The sequence below is a fragment of the Schistocerca piceifrons genome, chromosome 3 (genome assembly GCF_021461385.2).
Source record: "Schistocerca piceifrons isolate TAMUIC-IGC-003096 chromosome 3, iqSchPice1.1, whole genome shotgun sequence".
Lineage (NCBI taxonomy): Eukaryota > Metazoa > Arthropoda > Insecta > Orthoptera > Acrididae > Schistocerca > Schistocerca piceifrons.
The window spans coordinates 770,764,699-770,785,807 of NC_060140.1; the positions used below are offsets into that span (position 1 = coordinate 770,764,699).

A 21,109-nucleotide genomic window follows, 5' to 3' on the forward strand; every position below is an offset into this window, starting at 1 on the left:
GCAGAAGACTGCAATGAATATAAATTCGCGAAAAATGTTCAAATATATATCTTTTCATAGTCGGTTAAAAGAAGAAGATGAAATTGTTAGCCAGTGAGGTAAGAACTGACTTAATTTTTCCATGAAGGAGGTGAGTGTTGTACTACAATGCTAAGAGGAGAGGGGGGGGGGGGTTTGCTATATTTAAACACTCGCTCATTAAAGCAGTGGTGCCAAAGGGGCAGAGTTTGCCATAGGAAGGAGGCACTGCAAACTACATGTCAAAAGTCCATCATGGTAAAAACAATTCACTAACTTACAGTCAATACTTTGAAAATGTTTCACATTTTGTTGGATTAGAAATTCGAGTAGTCAATTTGATTAGTATGTAAATACTTTAGTGGCACATGGTATGACAACGCATTCACTTGTTTGACTAAAAGTGTGATTAAGAACTTAATAGCCGAGTGTTGTTATAATTTAGCAGCAAATTACTTTGGCGACCCAGCCCAAGCACAACTGGGGCCATGAAATTTTGTTCAAAGGAGTGCACCCAAGTATATCTCAGGCTGTGATGCTTCACAATGCGTAAGCTACCTATTGTTCGAAAACTGGACTGGATCCATATGAGAAGAATGTATGGATGCCTTGTAACCTATCCTTTGACAGCTACCACCCTCTACTGTCTTGACTGATTGAGCTTCTGTGCTGCTTGAATGACACAGCATTGAAAGGTATGGGAACAGTCTGAAATAAATGGTGAAGGACTCTTCCAGGAAGGCACAAAATGGCTCAAGAAACTATTACTAGTGCAACTATCAGCAACTGGCTTGTATGACAACACTTTCCTGACAATATTCTTGCAGCTGAGATGAAATAGCATCCAACACAGGTTTGCGAGATTTGTCGGAAGAAGGCCACACAATCTATTGGCAAAGAAAGCATGAAACAAAGAAGCTGATATTTCCCTGACTGCAACATACTTCTGTGAAATCCAGAATGTCTCTGACTTCATTGTTGTGGCAGAAGTAATTATTGGTCTGTTGTGTTTGATTTGTCATCAAATGCCAGAACTAAAGGTACTAAAGGCCCACAGGTAGGGCAAAGGTCTCCCCACCCTCGTCATTGCTTGATGTTTCATTAAGTTCTGATACATTTCCATCAAAGCTGAGTGGCTTCTCCAGCTGAAAATTATCCACTTTATCATAAAAAGTACTGGCACTCCAGACAGGTCACATACAGTTGATTTTTTTAGAATCTTGTCAGTGAAGCAATCTGAAAGGCACTGCTCATCACGGACCCATGAAAAAATTATATCATAGCTAATATTTGATGCTGCTTTTGACATTATTGTAAACTGTGTGCAGTTGCTGAAGGATTATAATGCTCACTTGTTACACTAATGGTTGTGGCACACAAAATGTTCAAATTGCTTGCAATTCAATTTTAGGTCTTAATGTTCAAACTGTGTAAAAATTAATTTACAGCCACACATTACAATTCTAGTTAGAACAAATATTAACCCTTCAACCTAATTTACAATGTGAAGCCAATAATAATAATCATCAAGATAATACAATGATATTAGTGTCTGAACAATGGCCAGGTCAAACTTTATTTTCCACATACCTGAATTCTCCAGTAACATATTTATCCCTGTCTTTAAATACAAGTATTGAGGTTTTATAAATCTTGATCGCGTAATCCTTCCCAGATTTTGAGGTAGCGTGATACACATTAGCTTCTTTGCCAGTAGAAATACAGCCATTTATTTCAGAGATGACTTCTCTACTAAGCAGTTTGAAAAGTATCATCCGTGTCCTGGGATCCATAACCTGCTCTGCTGTTGCTCTGTCATGTTTATCTTTGGTACGTATCCTTTAAAACAAAAATGATGATTGACGATTACCAGTGAGTGCGCTTATATTATTCTAAAAAAATTGCATAATTGCAATAACTGTCACGAAAGTTCTAAAATGAAAAATTTCTTTTTAATACAGAAATTATGTACATATGCACTATACAGGGGCAGCATGAAATTGGTCACCAACTAATTCTACATCACACTAGTAATTATGTCACTATCGATTAAGTTACTCAATGAAACCGAAAATTTCAGTGTCAATATTTCAAAACACTATTTTGAAAATAAAAAAAAAATGCTTCAAGACATTAATTATAGGCACTAACCTGTCAGAATCCAGTTTTCTACTGCTTTCTATTAAATGATTTAAAGCATGTGATGGTAGTGCTGGTCCTTCATATCTTTCAACATTTATTTTATTTAAAAACTTGTTGAACAGTTTATCCTGTGGTTGATAATCAATTGTTTTTCCTCCTGCATTTACTTCATAATTGGAATCTAGGTAAGTACTGACTGAGTGTTCTTTATTCTTCTGATTACATGCTGGAAATTGAATTTACAGTTATTAAACGTATCTAAATATAAGTGACTACCATTGTGTAGGTGCTTTTTGTAACTAAACACCTTTTTTAAAATACATAAAACTAAATTAAATATAAGATTTTTTAAATCAATTTAACAACAGCTCAAAATTATAGAGAAAAACGTGATCACTTCATTTCAACCCTTACAGTGGAGGGGAAAAAAAAACACACACAAATATAAGTAAAAAAAAAAAAATAATTGAAGACGCGTAATGCAACAAATCACACACAGTGATCGGCATATATGTGACATTCACATCTGAGCAGTTATGAGCTCACCTAAGTTTTCTAGTTATTAGCATTATTCCAGATACTGGTTCAGCACCTCCATTTAAGTGATTTCTTGTGAACTTGTGTCTCTGGAGCACAATTAATTTATTGTCCATTTCCTTGCATTCACATGTTCTTCTATGACACTTCCATAACCTGTATTATTCTCCACTTTCACAATTGTCCGTATTTCTATCTTCCAAAATCCACCAATGTCTTTCCTGGCACACACTTCACATGGCTATAATCAAATGTGTTCAGTACATCAACAATTTCCAAGATTATTTGGGATTGATGCGTGTCCACCAGCATTTGGGATTGATTTGTGTCTACCAACCTGGTCCTAATGTCACAGACTGATATACATTCATCTTGTTTTCTGAAGACGACTTTCGTGTCTACTCACAGAAGAGTTACGGCCTCATTCCATGATTTCATTTTACAGTACTAATCATGGGCAGTTACACTACTGCTGTCAGGTTTGGTGTCCCCCCTCCCGTTACATTCCCAATGACATTGGATAGGCAAGGCCAACAGCAGATGGCAATTCATTTATAAATGCAATTGAATTTCATGAAGTAAATGTACATCCCATAATAAACAGTTCACTGACTACATATGGTACAAAAGTTCTCTCAAGCTCATTAAAGTATAAAGCTGAAAGCTAGCAAGTTTTCCTTCCTTCTGTATGCATAAGAACAACTAAATACTTCTGCTTTTCAGCGAGTCATCTTCTTTGATCAAAAAGCGTTTACTGTATAAGGTGGTTAAATGGAACCACTTGTGCATCCCCATCAACCAGTCTTAGCAAAGAAGAAAAAAGTACTGTTTTATAGAATTATAAATGCTAACAGTGTCACACTATTGAGAGAGAATTTACAGAATGAACAAGGAGAAGGAAGTTTACTGAGGACAGTAGATGAGAAATTTAATTCTTCTCTAAAATTATTTTAATACCCCAGTTTTCTTTTGTAACGGGAAAGAGGTAATTAATGTGGAAGTTGAGTGGCTAACATCTATGGTCAAAGTATTTTGTGCCAGGTAAAGCTGAATTAAAACAAGTCCATGCTTATTTTGATATGACTCATACGAAGGACTTCCAAAATTGCAACTATACGAAACAATCATGAGCACAATTTGGAACTGCACGAACAGGAATAAATGTTTACAAAACAGAGGCTGCCCGACATTTCAAAATAACAAATATGCTACAGTTCATGTGAAGAATCAACTATGAGGAAGTTTTGTACAAAATGGGCATTGCATTTGTTGAATTCTGATCAAAAGCAAATATGAAATGCGATAGCTCAGCAATTTGTGGACCATTTCCAAAATAAACCAACTGATTCTGTTTTCGATATTTTGCAGAGGGCGCAAAATGTGTTCAATTACTTACACCATAAATTAAAAGGGCAATGAAAGAAGAAAAAAAGTAAAAGTGACAATATTGTGATTAATTTGTCACCTACCAAATGGTAGAACAATAACTATCAATTATCAGTAAGTCTTCTGAACCAACTTTATGAAAAACAAGAAAGCTAGATTACAAACTCAGGTACTTTAAGTAAAGAACAATGAAATATCAGTAGCATATAGCATGCTCTTACATATTACCACAGCTTAAGATATTTATGGCTAGAAAAGTTTTGAGTCATCAGACAGTAAGCCAAATAGGGTAGTTGAATGTGGGTACCCACAAACCTTCCATGAATATACTCTTGACCCTGGAGTGGGAAACTGCCCCTAAATAGCAGAAAGATCAGCAATTATCAAAGGCTTCAGGATGCAGAAGGCAATGGAAACTGCAGCATTAATGACAAAATTTATATCCATGGGGCATGAGGCTTTCAACTGAGAAACTGTCATTATGGTCACTCCACTGGCAAAAGTCCCAGATTTCTGTGAGGGAACTTGCAAGGAGATGATTACGAAGAAAAGACTGAATTACCAATGAAATGGCCATATTCTAGGAGTCTGAGCATGCACTATCTGAAGTCCAATTTGTGGTTAAGAAGTTAACAAAAATCTGAAAGGGGAAATCTAAAGGATCAGTCTAGATATAGTGGAGGGCAGTGAAGTGATATGGAAAGAAAATAAGGATTTTTAGTCAGACAAATGCAGGGTAATATTAACAGCAGCAGAAAATAGCTGCGAGAGCAGAAAATAGCTGCGAGAGAGTACAATTCAGTTAGAGCAGAGAGAATTTACTGTGAAAAGGTCAGAGATAGCACTATTCTCTTCAAAATATAAGGAAACTAGCACCAACAACAATTCAGGTTTACAAGCTGGCGTAATAAGCACAAGATTAACAGGCAGATGAAGTACATGACAATACCAAATGTGTAATTCATTACTTAAAGAGAGAGGAAAATATAATAATTAATGGGAGAACTTGAACTCAGTAGCAGAAATTAGAGAGAGAGAGAGAGAGAGAGAGAGAGAGAGAGAGAGATAGAGAATTTTGCTATAAATTACAGCTAGCGATAGTGAATACATTGTACAACACTCACAATCAATGGTATATTTCGGAAAGGCCTGTGAGGAGAGAGAACAATTCCAGCAGGCTTACATCATGATCAGGCAGATTCAAAAATACCACAGTGGATTATAGGACACACCCAAAAGCATATACAGACTCTGATCACTATTTAGAAAAGATGAAGATTAAATTGAGTGAAGACGGATCAGCTTGCAAAGGAATAGGATATTTAGGTACAATACTGTGGAATGAGGTGGTGTGTTTGAAGTTCTCTAAGACAGCAGACACTGCTATACTAATACCACAACAGACAGTTATTTTGAAGAGGAATGGACACCTCCAAAAAAAAAAAAAAAAAAAAGGCAATCACAAAAGCTGGAAGACAAATATAGGTCCGGGGCAGCGGGCAGGGAGGAGGGAGGGAATGGTCGTCAGGAGTGACTCAGCTTACAGAAAAAAATCTTCAGTGAAGCAAAGGCATCAACATCGTAAGTGCAATGGGAATTTCCATCTATACGCTCTCACCATAGATAATGGTGAGAGCGTATAGGTGGAAAGAGTGCACTTAATGCCTTTATGAGAGGGAAGAACCATCTCATGGCATGGTGGAAAAAGAAATGGAAGTTGATATGGAAGACATGGGATCCAGTATTAGGGTGAAGAGCTTAACAGAGATGAGCTTTCAAAGACTTATGACCAAATAAGATGGAAGGAAAATATTCATTGCTTTGCAATTTCTAAAATTATTGCGCCGCAGGGGGGGGGGGGGGGCAGGGGGTGATGGCAGTGTGACTACTATTCAAACTGGTTTGCAGGTTCTATGAATCTGGAGATCTATAATTAGACTAATGAAAAGTATTATTTGCACAATCCTGGCCGTAACAATGTTACATAAGAGTGAGCACAGTCACAACGTCAGCTTAACAGCTCATGCATCCAAATTGCTGACAAGAATAGTGTCTCTTACATAAAGATCAGTTCATTTTTAGGAAATGTATGGGCACAAGAGAGGCAGTTACACGCTGTGACTGATGATGGAAACAAGATTTCAGAAAAATCAAATATGTTCATTGGATTTGTTGATAAAGAAAAAGCAATAGACAATGTAAGATGTCACTAGATGTTAAAAATTCGCACCCGTGCAGTTCAGACTAGCTGGTGTTGGTACAACACATCCAGATAGCATAGGAAGTGAAGCAGTCATTGAACTGGAACACACTGTATTGGGGAGCATGTTCTGCAACTTGGTGGTCCTGCTATCTCTTGGCCATAATTTGTCAGTAGCCATTCATGCAGACAGTTTGTTGATTGTCATGCTCATATAGAAAGTGACCCCATTTCAAAAATCCAACAGAATCTCCATTCTCTCCTCAAATCCTCGGACCCTTCCCCTTGGAGTCCATCTCCCTCCTCATTCCTACCATTCCTACCTGCTTCCAACCAACCAGGATGCCCCACTGGGGCTGGTTACTGTGCCCCACTGAGAGACACTCTGCTCTCATGGACAAGCACCTTCAGCTTTATTACCTGTAACCTAGCCTCCTGTATAAAAGACAGCAATCTTTCTCCAATGAATCTCTACAGTTCCTGCCCCCTTTACCACAAAGCACCCTGCTTGTCACTATTGATGTCAACTCCCTCTACACTAACATCCCCAATGCCCATGACCTTGCTGCTACTGAACGCTACCTTTCCCAACACCTGACCGACTCCAAACCTACAGTCTCCTTCCTCGGCACCATGAACAACTATACCCCCACCCACAACTATTTCACCTTTAAATTAAAAGAATCACCTACAAAGAAATCTATGGGACAGCAATGGACCACCTACTCCTGAAACATCTAGAGGAATTCTTCCTCACCACCCAGAATCCGAAACCCTTCAACTGGTTCAGATTCACTGATGACATCTTTGTGATCTAGACTGATGGTGCTGACACCGTATCCACATTTCTACAGAACCTTAACAGCTTCTCCCCCATACACTTTATTTGATCTTCCTAAACCAAGTAAACTCTTTGCTGCTGACCTCCACTTCGAAGATAGCTATATCAGCACCGGCCTACCAGCCACCAGCAATACATCCACTTCAACAGCTGCCACCCATTCTGCACCAGGATGTCCTTTCCATATATCCTAGCCACCAATGATAGTCACAACTGTAGTGACATGCAGTCCATTTGCAAATATACAAATGGTCTCACCAAGGCCTTCAGAGACTGAAATTACTCTCCCAACCTTGTATGAAACAGATCTCTCTTGCCTTGCCTCTCCCGCAACTTACCAGCTCCCACACTCCCACCACCCAGCCACAAAGGATGTAGCGGGACTTTGAATTTCGCCGCGCTACGCTCATTCCCTCAGATAAAAAATATCCCGTCGCAGCGATATGAGCGCTCGACGGTAGAGAAAATACTAAAATTGTAACTTTTTTTTGTTTTCTATCTGTTTCTTGATTGTCTCTTGATAGCCGAAGCTTAAGGCAGACGTGATCTGATGAAGACGTTAAAAAAAACTTATTAGCTAGTCTTGATCTGATTTTTAATGTGTAGACATATTGTGGAAGTTGTTAAGAAATCCGGAGGATGGAAGTAGCAAAGTAAATTAAATTGCATACAGTATCAAGATGATTTTAATTGGTGTAAATTAGTGATTCCTGCACAATTGCAAGATTTCGGAGCAGACTTTTCACGCCAAAATGAAGGATATTTTTGAAGACCTGGACGCCGCACGAAAGAAGACAAGTTAACCTGGTAAAGGATGAACTCTTATCTATGCCACTTCCCCCTGTCAGTTACATTTTGTTATTCTCCTAGTCAGTTGCATTTTGTTATTCTCCGTTTTCTTATCAATAATTTTTGTAGTGGAAATTGGTTTAACTTTTGCTCAAAAACGCCACAAGGACCACCCCGACTATAGCTTTTTTGTAATACGAAGTCCGATCTGCATTTCTTTCTTTCTTTCCCTTTTTTCACGGTCATTAACGATTTTTAAAAAAAAAAAAAAAAAAAAAAAAAAAAAGAAAAAAAAAAAAAAAGAAAAAAAAAAAAAGAAAAATTTTCACTTATGATTTCTTCCCACATTTTCAACCTTTTTTCTTTTTCTTTTCTTCTTTATTTTTCTTTTTTATTAACCACTACAACTGGAGACCGTGACAGGAAGCAATTTTCGGATGTGTCTTTTTGAGCAAATTTGAAACTTTAATTTGTATTTTTTCCCAACACAGAATAACCAAAAATCCTGAAGTTTAAAGGGTAACGTAAACACCAACTTTATTGTACCTAAGCAAATGATTATACAACAATATTGTAAAGAATTTTTGTAACTAATTCAATCTGTTTTCTTTTCATGGCATATATTGATGCACAACTGTTATTTTGAGACCTTCTGGTGATTATCCAATGGAGACGTATTAAGAAAATCCATATTTTGACGAATCGATTTACGCAGAAGTGTTTGACCAGCCGCTGCAGGACAGAAAATTCAATGGTGAGTCACACAATTATGTTTCATTAAAACATTCAATAGCCAATTGCAGAATCCATTTTTCCCTTTCCACGCATCCTGTAGTTTTCTTCTAGGTTTTTCCAAAATTATCTATCTCTATTGTAGTTTGTGGTAATTATAGTATTGTTGTAGCATATGAAGATCGTGAATTTGACCGCCAAACGGTCATTTGTTACGAAAAATTTTGTCCGCCCTGCTGCATCTTTCTCAACTATTGTTTGCAATAGAGCAATCATTTACATTGACGAGAACATATGTCATCCTAAATTTGAGTCAAATCTTTATTAATCAGACTTATATTATTCCCTTTTTGACTTACGATTATACATCCTATTACAATGGAACGCGGTAAGGTAGAGATAGTTTCGGCAGATGAGTTAAGTGAAGTAGATTCATCTTTCAACCAACAAGAAAGTCCGCATTTCCCTCCATGGACGAGTTCATAGATCAATGCAATGATTTTGCCTCAAACTCGCAACATTTGTGATAATACACAGATGGCGAATTTAAACGACGAAATGTGGAATGGACGCGAGACTAGACCGTCAGCGCCATTGTTAACATCAATGTCAGAACCGAATATGAGACAAATTCAGCAATGTGACAGAAATCGGACACAGGAAACTGACAAACTGGACCGACTATTAGAGTTATTTGCAGACATGAAACGAGACATTAGTCAGAAAATTGACATATTAAACCATACTATGACCGAAAATTTTGAACGAATGACAAAACAGATGACAGAATTAAACAACACCACTCAACAGCTCAGCCAGCGATTTGAGACATTGTCCGACCGAGTCACTAAACAGGAAGAAACTTTGGTTACATTCACACATGAAACAAAAAACAATATCACCCGATGTGAGAATCAGTTAACTCAAATAGTTAATGTGCAGCAGGAAGTGAACACCCGTGTGGAAGAGTTAGCTCAGGCCCACACTTCAGCTAGCTCCACCCAAGAAAAGCTGACTGAAGAAGTGGGAAATATTACCCAACAACTCACAATGGTAGTTCTTGAACAAACCCACCTCAAAGAAAACAGAAAAATTAGAAGACCGAGCGGACCTCGCGTCACTAAACAACGACACCAACACGGCCGAGAGAATTGTACATGAATGTAAATTGTGTGACGACTATCTGGACAAAAAACTTGAAACAATTACACAGGACACACTTTCAAAAACAAAGACACATGTTAAAGACGAGACAAAGCACACAGAAGAAGAAGTGACAAAATTACGAGACAATGTTGTGCCGTGTTTGGCAATTGGTGCAAATGCATTGTCAAGGAACAACAAAACAGCTAAAACCATGGCTAATGACACAGACAGAACACCTATTGTGGAATCACCTATTTCAAGTCAAAATTACAATGAGCCGCTTTTTTTCCCACCAAACGAGCAATATTACGGTACGACATCTAGAGTAGCAAGTGACACAAACCACGTCAATAGTGTCATACCAACCGGCACGGCCGATGACACGTTTGGAAGGCATGGGTATTTCCAGACATTTTCCAGTGAGGACAAGCACAAAGTCCACCCTATTGTGTTTATTAGATCATTTGACGGTGTTTTTCCACGTAGTTGGTCAGAAGTCGATAAAATCAGATACGTCACCAATCTCATGAGAGGACGAGCAGCTAAGTGGGGTGCCGCTATGAAGCTGCGGTGCCTTACGTTTGATAAGTTCGAACAAGCCTTCTTGGACGAATTCTGGTCCAAGAATGAGCAACAGAGTCTAAGGAGAGAAGTGTGCAACCCCGAGGCCTTTGTGAAGGACGCAGTTATCAGTTTTGTGTGTTGCCTTTTGGTTTGTGCGTAAGCGCGGGCGTGTTCATCGAGACGCTTGATGCCGTTCTCGGCCCATGTCTGTTGTCACGCGTCACGGCGTACGTCGATGATATTGTCGTGGCAACAAATATGTGGGAGGAACATATTGATCTGTTACAGCAAATTTTATTTAAATTTTCACAAGCTGGAGTCACAGTAAATCTTTCGAAGCCCAAAGTAGGAAGGCGTGAAATCAAGTTTTTAGGCCATATTGTCTCACCCGAAGGCATTCGTCCGGATTCTAAGAAGATTGATGCTATTCGTAATTTCCCTCCTCCACAAAACCGCAAACAGTTGAAAGCATTCTTAGGATTATCTTCTTCCTTTCGGAAGTTTGTTTCAAACCAGCTTCTGAACAGCTCTCACCTGCTAACTCTACTAAAAAAGAACGCAATTTGGAGACGGACAGAGTTTTGTCAAGCTGATTTTCAGGCTATTAAAGATGCATTGGCGAACGCACCCCTCCTCTGCCACCCTGACATGACGTCAGATTTTTGCCTAGCCACGGATTCGTCATCATACGGCCTTGGAGCTTTTCTATTTCAAATTCAATCCGAATCAAGACAATCGGTCATCAAACCGATAAGTTTTGCGAGCCGCACGCTCACTGAGTGCGAGAGGTCGTACTCGGTGACGGAGTGGGAGGCTATTGCCATTATTTGGGCATTCCGTAAGTTTCGCTACTTTCTTTGGGGTAAACATACTCACATATACACAGACCACCAAGCCTTTTCTTTCTTGCTATCATGCAAATTGCTTCATTCACGGCTCACCCGGTGGTGCCTTTCACTCCAAGAATACAGCTTCGAAATTATTTACATTAAAGGTAAATCAAACGTAGTAGCCGATGCCCTGTCCCGTTTGCCCCAAGGCATACAGGATTTTTCGGAAACACAAAACTTGGGGACACTTCGGAGTCACCAAATGCACTGAAAATAGTACAGTACTGCTATTTTCTCAATCTGTGTTGGAGAGTGTTGCAAATGTTCGTAAATGTATCATCTGCCAAAAAGCAAAATTTTCCAACCGATCATCTTTGAATGAATTACATCCTATTGTACCAACCCGACCTTTGGAGTTAGTATCGTTGGATATAGCCGGACCTTATCCCAGAGCTCGTGGAGGTGTGAAATACATCGTTGCTGTATTTGATGTCTTCTCAAAATACTTAAAATTGTATGCTATCCGCACTGTCAACGCATCTGCTATTGCTAGACGTTTGACTAACAGTTACTTTACACGGTTTGGCAAACCCCACAGCATTATCACGGATAACGCACCCTATTTTATGGGAAGAAAATGGAACACGTAGCATCAAACATATTCTTACATCAGCATTTCACCCGGAAGGGAACCCTGTAGAAAGGATTTTTAGAGAGTTTGGTCAATTCATGAGAATACATTCACCTCGCAAACACACAAAGTGGATCGAATTTTTAGCACCATTTGAGCAGATAGTAAACAATTTGCCTCATGCCTCAACAGGATACCCACCACAGGAATTATTTTAAACAAACCTGAACAGAACAAGTGGGCTATGCCCATTCCAAAGCTAACCGCATCCACAACACACACACCTTTGGAAGAGAAAGTAAGACAGGCATACACTACATTGTGCAATAAAGCCAAGATCAGGAAAGAGAAGTATGACAAACATGTTACAAATACACAAACCTATCAGGTTGATGAACTTGTTCTTTTGCGTTCAAGTCTACAAAATTAAAACAACTGAACAGAAAATGGCAGCTATTACATTCAGGTCGTTTCAGAATAGCAAGCATACCACACCCAGGTTGTTACTCCCTCGAATACCCGGGGGCTGCATCCCCACAGACATTTGAAACCCTTTGTGCACTAAAACAACATAATATAATGATAACTAAGTTGAACATGACCAAGTTGCTGTGAAAACAAGATCATAAATATTTGTATTGAATACACGAACACTAAGTTATACAGCCTGGACGCCGCATGAAAGAAGACAAGTTAACCTGGTGAAGGATGAACTCTTATCTACGCCACTTCCCCCTGTCAGTTACATTTTGTTATTCTCTGTTTCTTTTCAATAATTTTTGCAGTGGAAATTGGTTTAACTTTTGCTCAAAAACGCCACAAGGACCACCCCAACTATAGCTTTTTTGTAATACGAAGTCCGATCTGCATTTCATTCTTTCTTTCCCTTTTTTCACGGTCATTAACGATTTAAAAAAAAAATTTTCACTTACGATTTCTTCCCACATTTTCAACCTTTTTTCTTTTTCTTTTCTTCTCTATTTTTCTTTTTTATTAACCACTACAAGGAGCACTCCCCTCGTGACTCAGTACCATACAGCACTGGAGCAACTGAATCACATTCTCTGTCAGGGTATGTCCTGAAATGAGAAATATCCTACTCACTACCCCTTCCTCAGTGGTTTTCTGCTGGCCACTGAACCTATGTAATATCTTTGTCTAATCCTGCAACACCTTGTCTCATGGCTCATATCCCTGCAACAGACCTAGATGCAAGACCCTTCCCTCACCACCACCACCACCACCTACTCTATTACGGTCACAGGAATCACTTTTTCCATCAAAGGCAGGGCTACCCGCGAAAACAGTCATGTGATCTACAATTAAGCTGCAACTGATGTTCTGCTTTCTATGTTGGCATGAAAACCAACAAGCTGTCTGTCCGCATGAATGGCAACTGACAAACTGAGGCCAAGAGACAGCGGGACCATATAGTTGCTCAACACAATGTGCTTCACTTCAATGACCAATTCACAAGCTGCACCATCTGGACCCTTCCTACCAAGATTAGCTTATCTGAATTTCCCAGGTGGGAACTCTCCATGCAATATAATCTATGTTCCAGTAACTTCCCTGTCCTCAACCTTCGCCAGTCCCAGCCTTATATTACACCAACACATCCTCTTCTCCACTTCTCACCTAACCCTGCTCTCCCCCCCCCCCCACCCCCCACCAAATCTCCCAACTGCATCTAACAGCCTTACCCTGTCCCCACCATGTTTGGTATCAACATTCGATATCACACTTGTTAGGGGTTGTAGTTATCGACCGCGGCCTGTACTAGTATCGCTGAACCCTTGAGTCGAGACTAGTGCCACTCCGCAGCTTGCAACAAGTCTCTAGCATGTTCTCGGCAGCTCTTGCTTGGAACGCGAAGTAGGAAACCAGTATAGCCTTCAGCTAATAGTAGGCAACCTCTAACAAGGCATATAGTTAAAGTATGGCCTATGTGATGTCTCTAGAGCACTCCGTTTAATTATATTCCTCCTGACTATGATGGCTCCTGTACCACCAGTTAAGTAAAATACATTGTTTTTTACCAACGACTTCAAATTATTTTAGTTCCTGTAGACCCAGGCCATGCAGCCAGCTCCTTATTGACTTCACTGACAAATCTGCTGTAAATGCAAAGAAGAGATTTGTATGTTTCTATTTAGCATTGGCCACCAGTCATTCACATTGGCGACGATTCGTTCATTGTCGTCATAACACCATGTCCATGCTTGCTCCCACAGGCATCGTTACACCCTCCCCCGGCCCTACCTGCTATCCAATCCCCTCACCATCCCAGCTTCCTCCTAACCCCCACTACCCAGAGACTGCTTCTCCTATCAGGCGCAACTGCTCGCAGTCCGGCCTGAGTGGCCAGAGACATACGTCATGTGTGTTAGTTTGTGTGTGTGTGTGTGTGTGTGTGTGTGTGTGTGTGTGTGCGCGCGCGCGCGCTTGTTGTGCCTGTTCGCAACTCAAAATCTACTCTATATGGTGAGTAGCAATCTATCCTTTTACTATATTGTCATTACTTGGAAACAGCTTTCCTCGTACACTAATCAGAAAGGATGAACAGTCATGTAAAAATCATTGAGTACTACAGGCATTAAAGTCTCTTGTGAAAGAAAAAAAGGAAATGAACCTGTTGGCAAGAACATGTAAAGATCCTGTAATAGCTGCACACTATAAAAACTACTCAAAATTATTAAGAACAATTATTAAGAATCCAGGAACATATATTTAATGTCAGAAATTGGTAATTCTGACAATGATTTCAATGGAAGGCTGTAAATGATCAGTCAGAGGTACTCCCCTTTCTGAAGTTAAGAAAATTATATATTCTCTCACAAGTAGAAGCTCGTGGATTTTTATGGTGTTTCCAACAGAACATTAAGACTTGTTCCCATATAATAAGCACGGTCTTACCTGAAATAAACAACACATCTCTCTCACAGTAATTTTAAAGATATTAAAATAAGCCATTTTTAAATACATCTATAAAAGAGGTGATAGGTGAGATCTCCGTAATTACTGACCTGTTTCATTACTGACATCTTTTCCCAAATCTTTTGAGAACATGATGTATTCTAGAATAGTATCCCACTTCAACAACACTAATTTGCTTAGTAAATCACACTCTGCATTTCAGAAGAATTGCTCAGCTGAGAAACGCTATTTACAAACACACACTCACCAAATTTTACAAGTATAAAAAAAATAAAAATTAAAAAAAAAATTCTGTTACCTCTCTAAAGCATGTAATAGGACGAGTCACAAAATTCTCCTAAATAAACTGAGGTTTTATGGCGTTGATGGTATGGCCAACCAATGTAGTCCAGTCAACAGAGGAAAATTAAGGGGGGAAAAAACTTGCATAGTCGCAATGTTGTACAGCAGTAATGGAGAGTGTAATGAACAATGTACTAAAAATCTTGATCAGAGGGGTGTGAGCAAGGGAGGAGAGTGTTAAAAAGTAAATTTTTACATTTTTCTTGAGTATCTTGAAGACTGAGGCTTCTAGAGAAAATATTTCCCAGTACTAAATTAAATTACATTAAAATCCTACAAAAAAGGTCCTATTCAATTTTCCATAGATCTAATACTTTGTGTGTTGCAAGATATGGAAAAATTGCAGATTATTAAAAATAGTGATTTACTTAAGGGTGTTTCAACAAAATTATAACTACCCTTCCTCAGCTGACTTTATGAGTCAAGTTTTCTTTTTCACAAAGAGTGTTAATACCACATTGAATAGAGATACAAATTACTAATAACATTAATGCAAGAAATGCATCGGGGCAGACTATGTAAACCTCTGCACAGGAGAAGTTGATTCTTAGTCATCCTCTATGGCAACTGTAGTGTTCTTCCAGGACAGACAACTTCCTCCACCACGAGCGCTTCTCGCTTTTTCTGTTTACAAACAGACTATACCTCCCCAGCATTACCTCTCAAGTTCTCTCACATGAGCAGACACAGTAACTTCCCTGAACTTGTATTTATATAATGGAATTAGGCTAAAAGATCAGGGCCAGTGGCACTCATGGTGGAGCTTATCTACTGCTCATAGGCTGGCAACATGGCAGTTTTGTGTTCCCAATGGGGCGATGCTTTCAAACAACTAATGAGAGGGGAGAACATAGGCAATGTATTTCTAGCATCAAAATTGAAACCACTGTCTTGTTTGCCGTTTCTTAACTGCGTTAATGAGTTTACAATGGTATTCTGTGATTATGTCAGCAAATGGTACGAAGTGAAGTGGTTTAACAGATTTAGTTCCACACAGCGACATTGCCCATTAGTATATGCAACAAGGACTAATGGCAGAGATTTGGAAGGGTATTAAATGCGTGTGTGAAGTGGATCTTAAAGGGTCTAGAATTTGTGTTGATGGAGTCATTTGTAAGTGTAGCAGAAGCAGCCACTTCTAGAAGTGTGGTATTAGAAAGAACTACTGGTTTTCTGGGAATAAGCTACAAATTAGTATGGTTTTGCAGTTCACATACTTATGAATTTATGAATATAATTCGAGAATTTGATTTGACGAAGCAAACTGGGATCGATTGGTGACATTTCTGTACATAGGTTTGCATGGACACAGGACTCTGACAGAATAACAGATTGTCGAGATTGTTGAATCACAGTTTGGAAAGCAAACAGGACGATGGGTGTTTGGCACTACACAGCGAAATACACGGAAGTGTTCTTTTCCTGCTGTGTCAATGCGCTAGAAAGCAGTTCTTCTGATACTTATTAAAGAAAATATTTTCTTAGGGGCAACCTTTACTTCTAACTGTTTCTCAACATACAAATGTTTGAAAAATGAAGGCTTCCGACACCTTCAGGTAAATCATAAAGTAATTTTCAAAGATCCCGAAACAGGTGCCCACACAAATACTATAGAAGACAGATGGGCTGTCATCAAACAGTCCCTCCATGTCATGATGCACTGTAAAAATTTCTTTGGCAGCTACCTCTTTGAATATATGTGGAGGAAGCAGAAACAGAGCCAGATATGCTTATATGTTTTTGTGGGTAGCTGCACTTTCAGTTTTTGCCTTCATCTAATTTGCAGACCTCAACCAAGAACTAATAACATTTATTAATCTTCCTCCTCCTCCACCTCCTCCTCTTCTTCTTCATCCTCCTCCACAGAAATCCCCCCATGATTTAATTATAAAACACCGACCCACCTACCTTTTAATTAAAAATGTTGACCTCCCCCCCCCCCCCCCCAATGATTTACTTCAGAAATATTGGTCCACTTACCTTCTCCCATGACTTAATTAAAAAACATTGATCTACTTACTCAATGTGCCCAAGCAGATCAAATGCTTAGCAACACACAGCAGAGAAATACTCCACTGTTTTTTTCTTTTTGATTACATCATAGTTTGCAATGCAGTCCTTGCAATAAACTTATAATCTCATTTATAACAGTGTTTCAATTTCTCTTCTCAATGTATTCAAAACACATCTGTTTGCTACTCTCTCATTGGCTGTGTAGCACAAACAGCTGACACATCATCTTTGTTCCCATCATACCTCACGGTACGCACTAACAATAATCCTGTGTGAAACACAGAAGTATGAAACTGGTCTTATTGGCTTACTCTGTAACAGTTTTAGGTCACCTAGATGTTATGCGACTTCAGATATTTCCACTCAAATCAAACAATGCATTACAGAGATTACTGTTTTAGATTTGAACATGATCAATCTGTTCCACCAGACATATTGACACCCACCTTGCAAGGTATACGGAGGAGGCAAGTGCACCCCACTCTAAACCTGAAACCATTTCCTGGTTTGAAGAGATTAATGCAGTCTACTGGTTACACAATTAATAGTGAAAGAATTGCAGCAGCTGCCTCTGTTTTTAGATGCTTGTGTTCCCTTTTGCCTATTCATTTGATGGATTTTTTTATTTTCTCCTTTCATCAATTTAATTTGTCATGTGAAGCCCATGGATTTCTTCTAGGCCATTTTGTTTTGTTTTGTTCTAGGGTATGAAAACAACTGGGGTCATATGTGCCCAAGTCAAAACTATAGAACACAAAGACAGAGAGGAGTTAAAAAACGACAGTCTCAACTGATGTAAGAGAAGACAGGTAAAAACAGGGGTGTTGAGAAAGGGCTACAAAAGACACCATACAGAAACAGAGAGCAAAAACTAAAAATTAAATGGCCTTTGCCAATTGCTATGATGGGTAAAAAGTAAAATGCGGTCGACAGTCTGCACATCGTTTGCTAAAACAGCTGATAACTCAGATGGCAAACCCAAGCAGGAACATCAATCATTAAGAATGGACATTCCATCAGGAAATGACGGACAGTTAAAACTTGGGTGCAATGTGTTCAAAGTCTTGGGGGAGCAACACTTAACAAATGACTATGGCTAAAAAGGCAGTGCCCAATACACAACTTAGTTAAAATGACCTTCTCCCCATGGGAAGACCGAGAGGTCGTCATCCAAGCCACTGGGAGAGGCTTAATAATGCCGATACCATAGTGACGCCACCTCCTGACAGACAGCAACACAGAGATCATTGGAGGGAATATATGAACTACTGGTCTGTTTCTAGAATGAAATTTTCACTCTGCAGCGGAGTGCGTGCTGATATGAAACTTCCTGGCAGATTAAAACTGTGTGCCCGACCGAGACTCGAACTTGGGACATTTGCCTTTTACGGGCAAGTGCTCTACCAACTGAGCTACCCAAGTGCGACTCGTGCCCCATCCTCACAGCTGTAATTCCGCCAGTACCTCGTCTCCTACCTTCCAAACTTCACAGAAGCTCTCCTGCGAACCTTGCAGAACTAGCATTCCTGGAAGAAAGGATATTGCGGAGACATGGCTTAGCCACAGCCTGGGGGTTGTTTCTAGAATGAAATTTTCACTCTAAAGTGGAGTGTGCGCTGGTATGAAACTTCCTGGCAGATTAAAACTGTGTGGAGGACAGAGTCTCGAACTCGGGACCTTTGCCTTTCACGGGCAAGTGCTCTACCGACTGAGCTACCCAAGCATGACTCATGCCCATCCTCACAGCTGTAATTCCACCAGTATCTCGTCTCGTACCTTCCAAACATATGAGGACTGAAGCTTTGGCAGGAGCATCGTTTCCTGACAGACCAACATGACCAGGAACCCACACAAAATATCACAATGGCTCCACTAAAAGTGAGCAAGTGACAGTTTTCCTGGACTCGTTTGCACTAAGGGATGGGTAGTGTACAGTGCACATAGATTTTGAAGGGCACTGCACAGTCTGAGCAGAGAAGACAATTGATAAGTGTGTCGCCAGATGTACTGCATGGCCTGTTACAGGGTGAAGAGCTCAGCTGTAAATACTGAGCAGTATGCCAGAAGACTATATTGAAAAGTGTTGGTGCCAACTAATGAAGGAAAACCCGACACCATGGTCAGTTCAAGAACCATCATAGTACACAAAAGTACTATCGTGAAGTTCCATTCGAAGGTCATGAAACCGAAGGTGACAGAGTGAAGCTGGACTAGCATCCTTAGGAAGCAAATGAAGGCCAAGGTTAACACAGGCCTCTTCTCAAAGCCAAGGCGGTGAAGGGTTCACACCCACTGGGAAAGTTGCAGGTAGAGTTAAGTTACGCCAGCAGAGCAAGTGCCGAGAGCGGACTCCAGGAGGTAACAGAAGAGGGATGCGCCCTATACTGGCAATAGAAGGTATCATCGAAGGAGGCGGCATAGGATGGGTGGCTATGCATGGCAGACAAACGGCACGCATACTGGCTGAGAAGAAAGTCGTGGCGATAGGACAGTGGTAGTGTAGCAGCTTCAGCATACAGACTCTCAACCAGGCTAGTGTAAAAGGTGCCAGTGGCCAGACAGATGCCATGATGGTGGATAGTGTTAAGACGGCGTAAGAAGGACGAATGTGCAGATGCATAAAGAAAGCACCCACAGTCTAGTTTCGAATGGATAAAGGACCGGAACAAATTGAGGAGGATGGTTTGTTCCGCACCCTAGGAAGTACCATTGAGGACACGTAGGACATTGAGAGACCGCGTACAGTGGGCTGTTAGGTACGACACATGGCAGGACCAAGAGTGTCTCCTATAGAGCATGAGTGGCAGGAATTTCATAGTTTTGACAAATGGAAGAGCAACAGGCCCAAGATGTAAAGATGGTGGGAAAAATCAATTGTGCCGCAAGAACTTCATACAGATGGTTTCGTCAGTGGAAAAACGAAAGCCATTTCGATGCTCCAGGAGTAAAGATGATCAAAACATTGCTGAAGATGCCACTCAGTGAGGCAAGTCTGTGGAGAACTGCAATAGATGGCAAAATCGTCAACAAAAAGGAAGCTGGAAATGTCCGGCGGGAAACAGGGTTAATGGCAATAGCGAAGAGGACGACTCTGAAGACTGAACCCCGACGCACACCAGTTTCCTGGATAAAGGTGCCTGACAAAGCAAAACCCACACACATCTTGACAACTTGGTCTTTTAAAATTTTTTGAAGGAAACACGGCAGGCAGCCATGGAAGCACCATGAGTAAAGAGTACAAAGGATACCAGTTCTCCAGCAGGCATCTTAGACCTTCTCCAAAAAACACGGTCACAGTCTGGGATTTCCACAGAAAAACATTCAAGACATGGGTGGACAAAGTGACAAGATGGGCAACTGCAGAACGGTGCGCTTGAAATCCAAACTGTGCAGTCGTTAGTAAATTGCAAGACTTGAGCTACCACACCAGCCGGGCACGAATTATACGTTCCATCATCTTGGGAACACAGCTGGTGAGAGAGATGAGGCAGTAGCTAGAAGGAAGGTTTTTGTCCTTAGTGGGCTTAGGTATGTGTATGACGGTGGCTTCTCGCCTACGTCTGGGAAATTTGCCCTCTGTGCAGATGCAGTTGTATGTATTAAGCAAAAAGTGCTTGCCCACAAGAGAAAGGTGCTACAACATCTGAATATGGACAGCGTTTGACCCTGGCGTGGAGGATCAGCATGAACAGAGAGCATGATCTAGCTCCCTCATAGTAAAGGTGGCATAGTAGCACTCAATTCTGAGACAAGAAAGGTATTGCCCAAACCTCCTCCACTTGTTTCCGATGGAGGAAGGCAAGGTGATAGTGGGAAAATCTTCAAATTTCTGCAAAATGGCGGCCCAAGGTGTGAGAGATAGCAATAGGGTCAACGATGACGTGGTCTGCTACTGTCAGGCTGGAAACTGGCGAATGGATCTTGGTTCCAGAGAACTGTCCGAAGCTGTCCTACACAACAGAGGAAGGGGTGGAACTGTTAAAAGAACTAATGAATGAAAT

The 21,109-nt window shown here is 40.3% G+C and overlaps 1 protein-coding gene across 1 annotated transcript in view; it reads right to left on the minus strand.

Moving 5' to 3' along the window:
* LOC124788010 (serine/threonine-protein kinase RIO1) overlaps positions 1 to 21,109 on the minus strand; it is a 125,819-nt gene that overhangs the window by 93,431 nt on the left and 11,279 nt on the right. The window contains exons 3-4 of the mRNA XM_047255056.1: positions 2,170 to 2,386; positions 1,609 to 1,857 (exon numbers count right to left, since the gene is read on the minus strand). Of these exons, the coding sequence (XP_047111012.1) occupies positions 1,609 to 1,857; positions 2,170 to 2,386 (466 nt within the window). The remainder of the gene's footprint in view (positions 1 to 1,608; positions 1,858 to 2,169; positions 2,387 to 21,109) is intronic.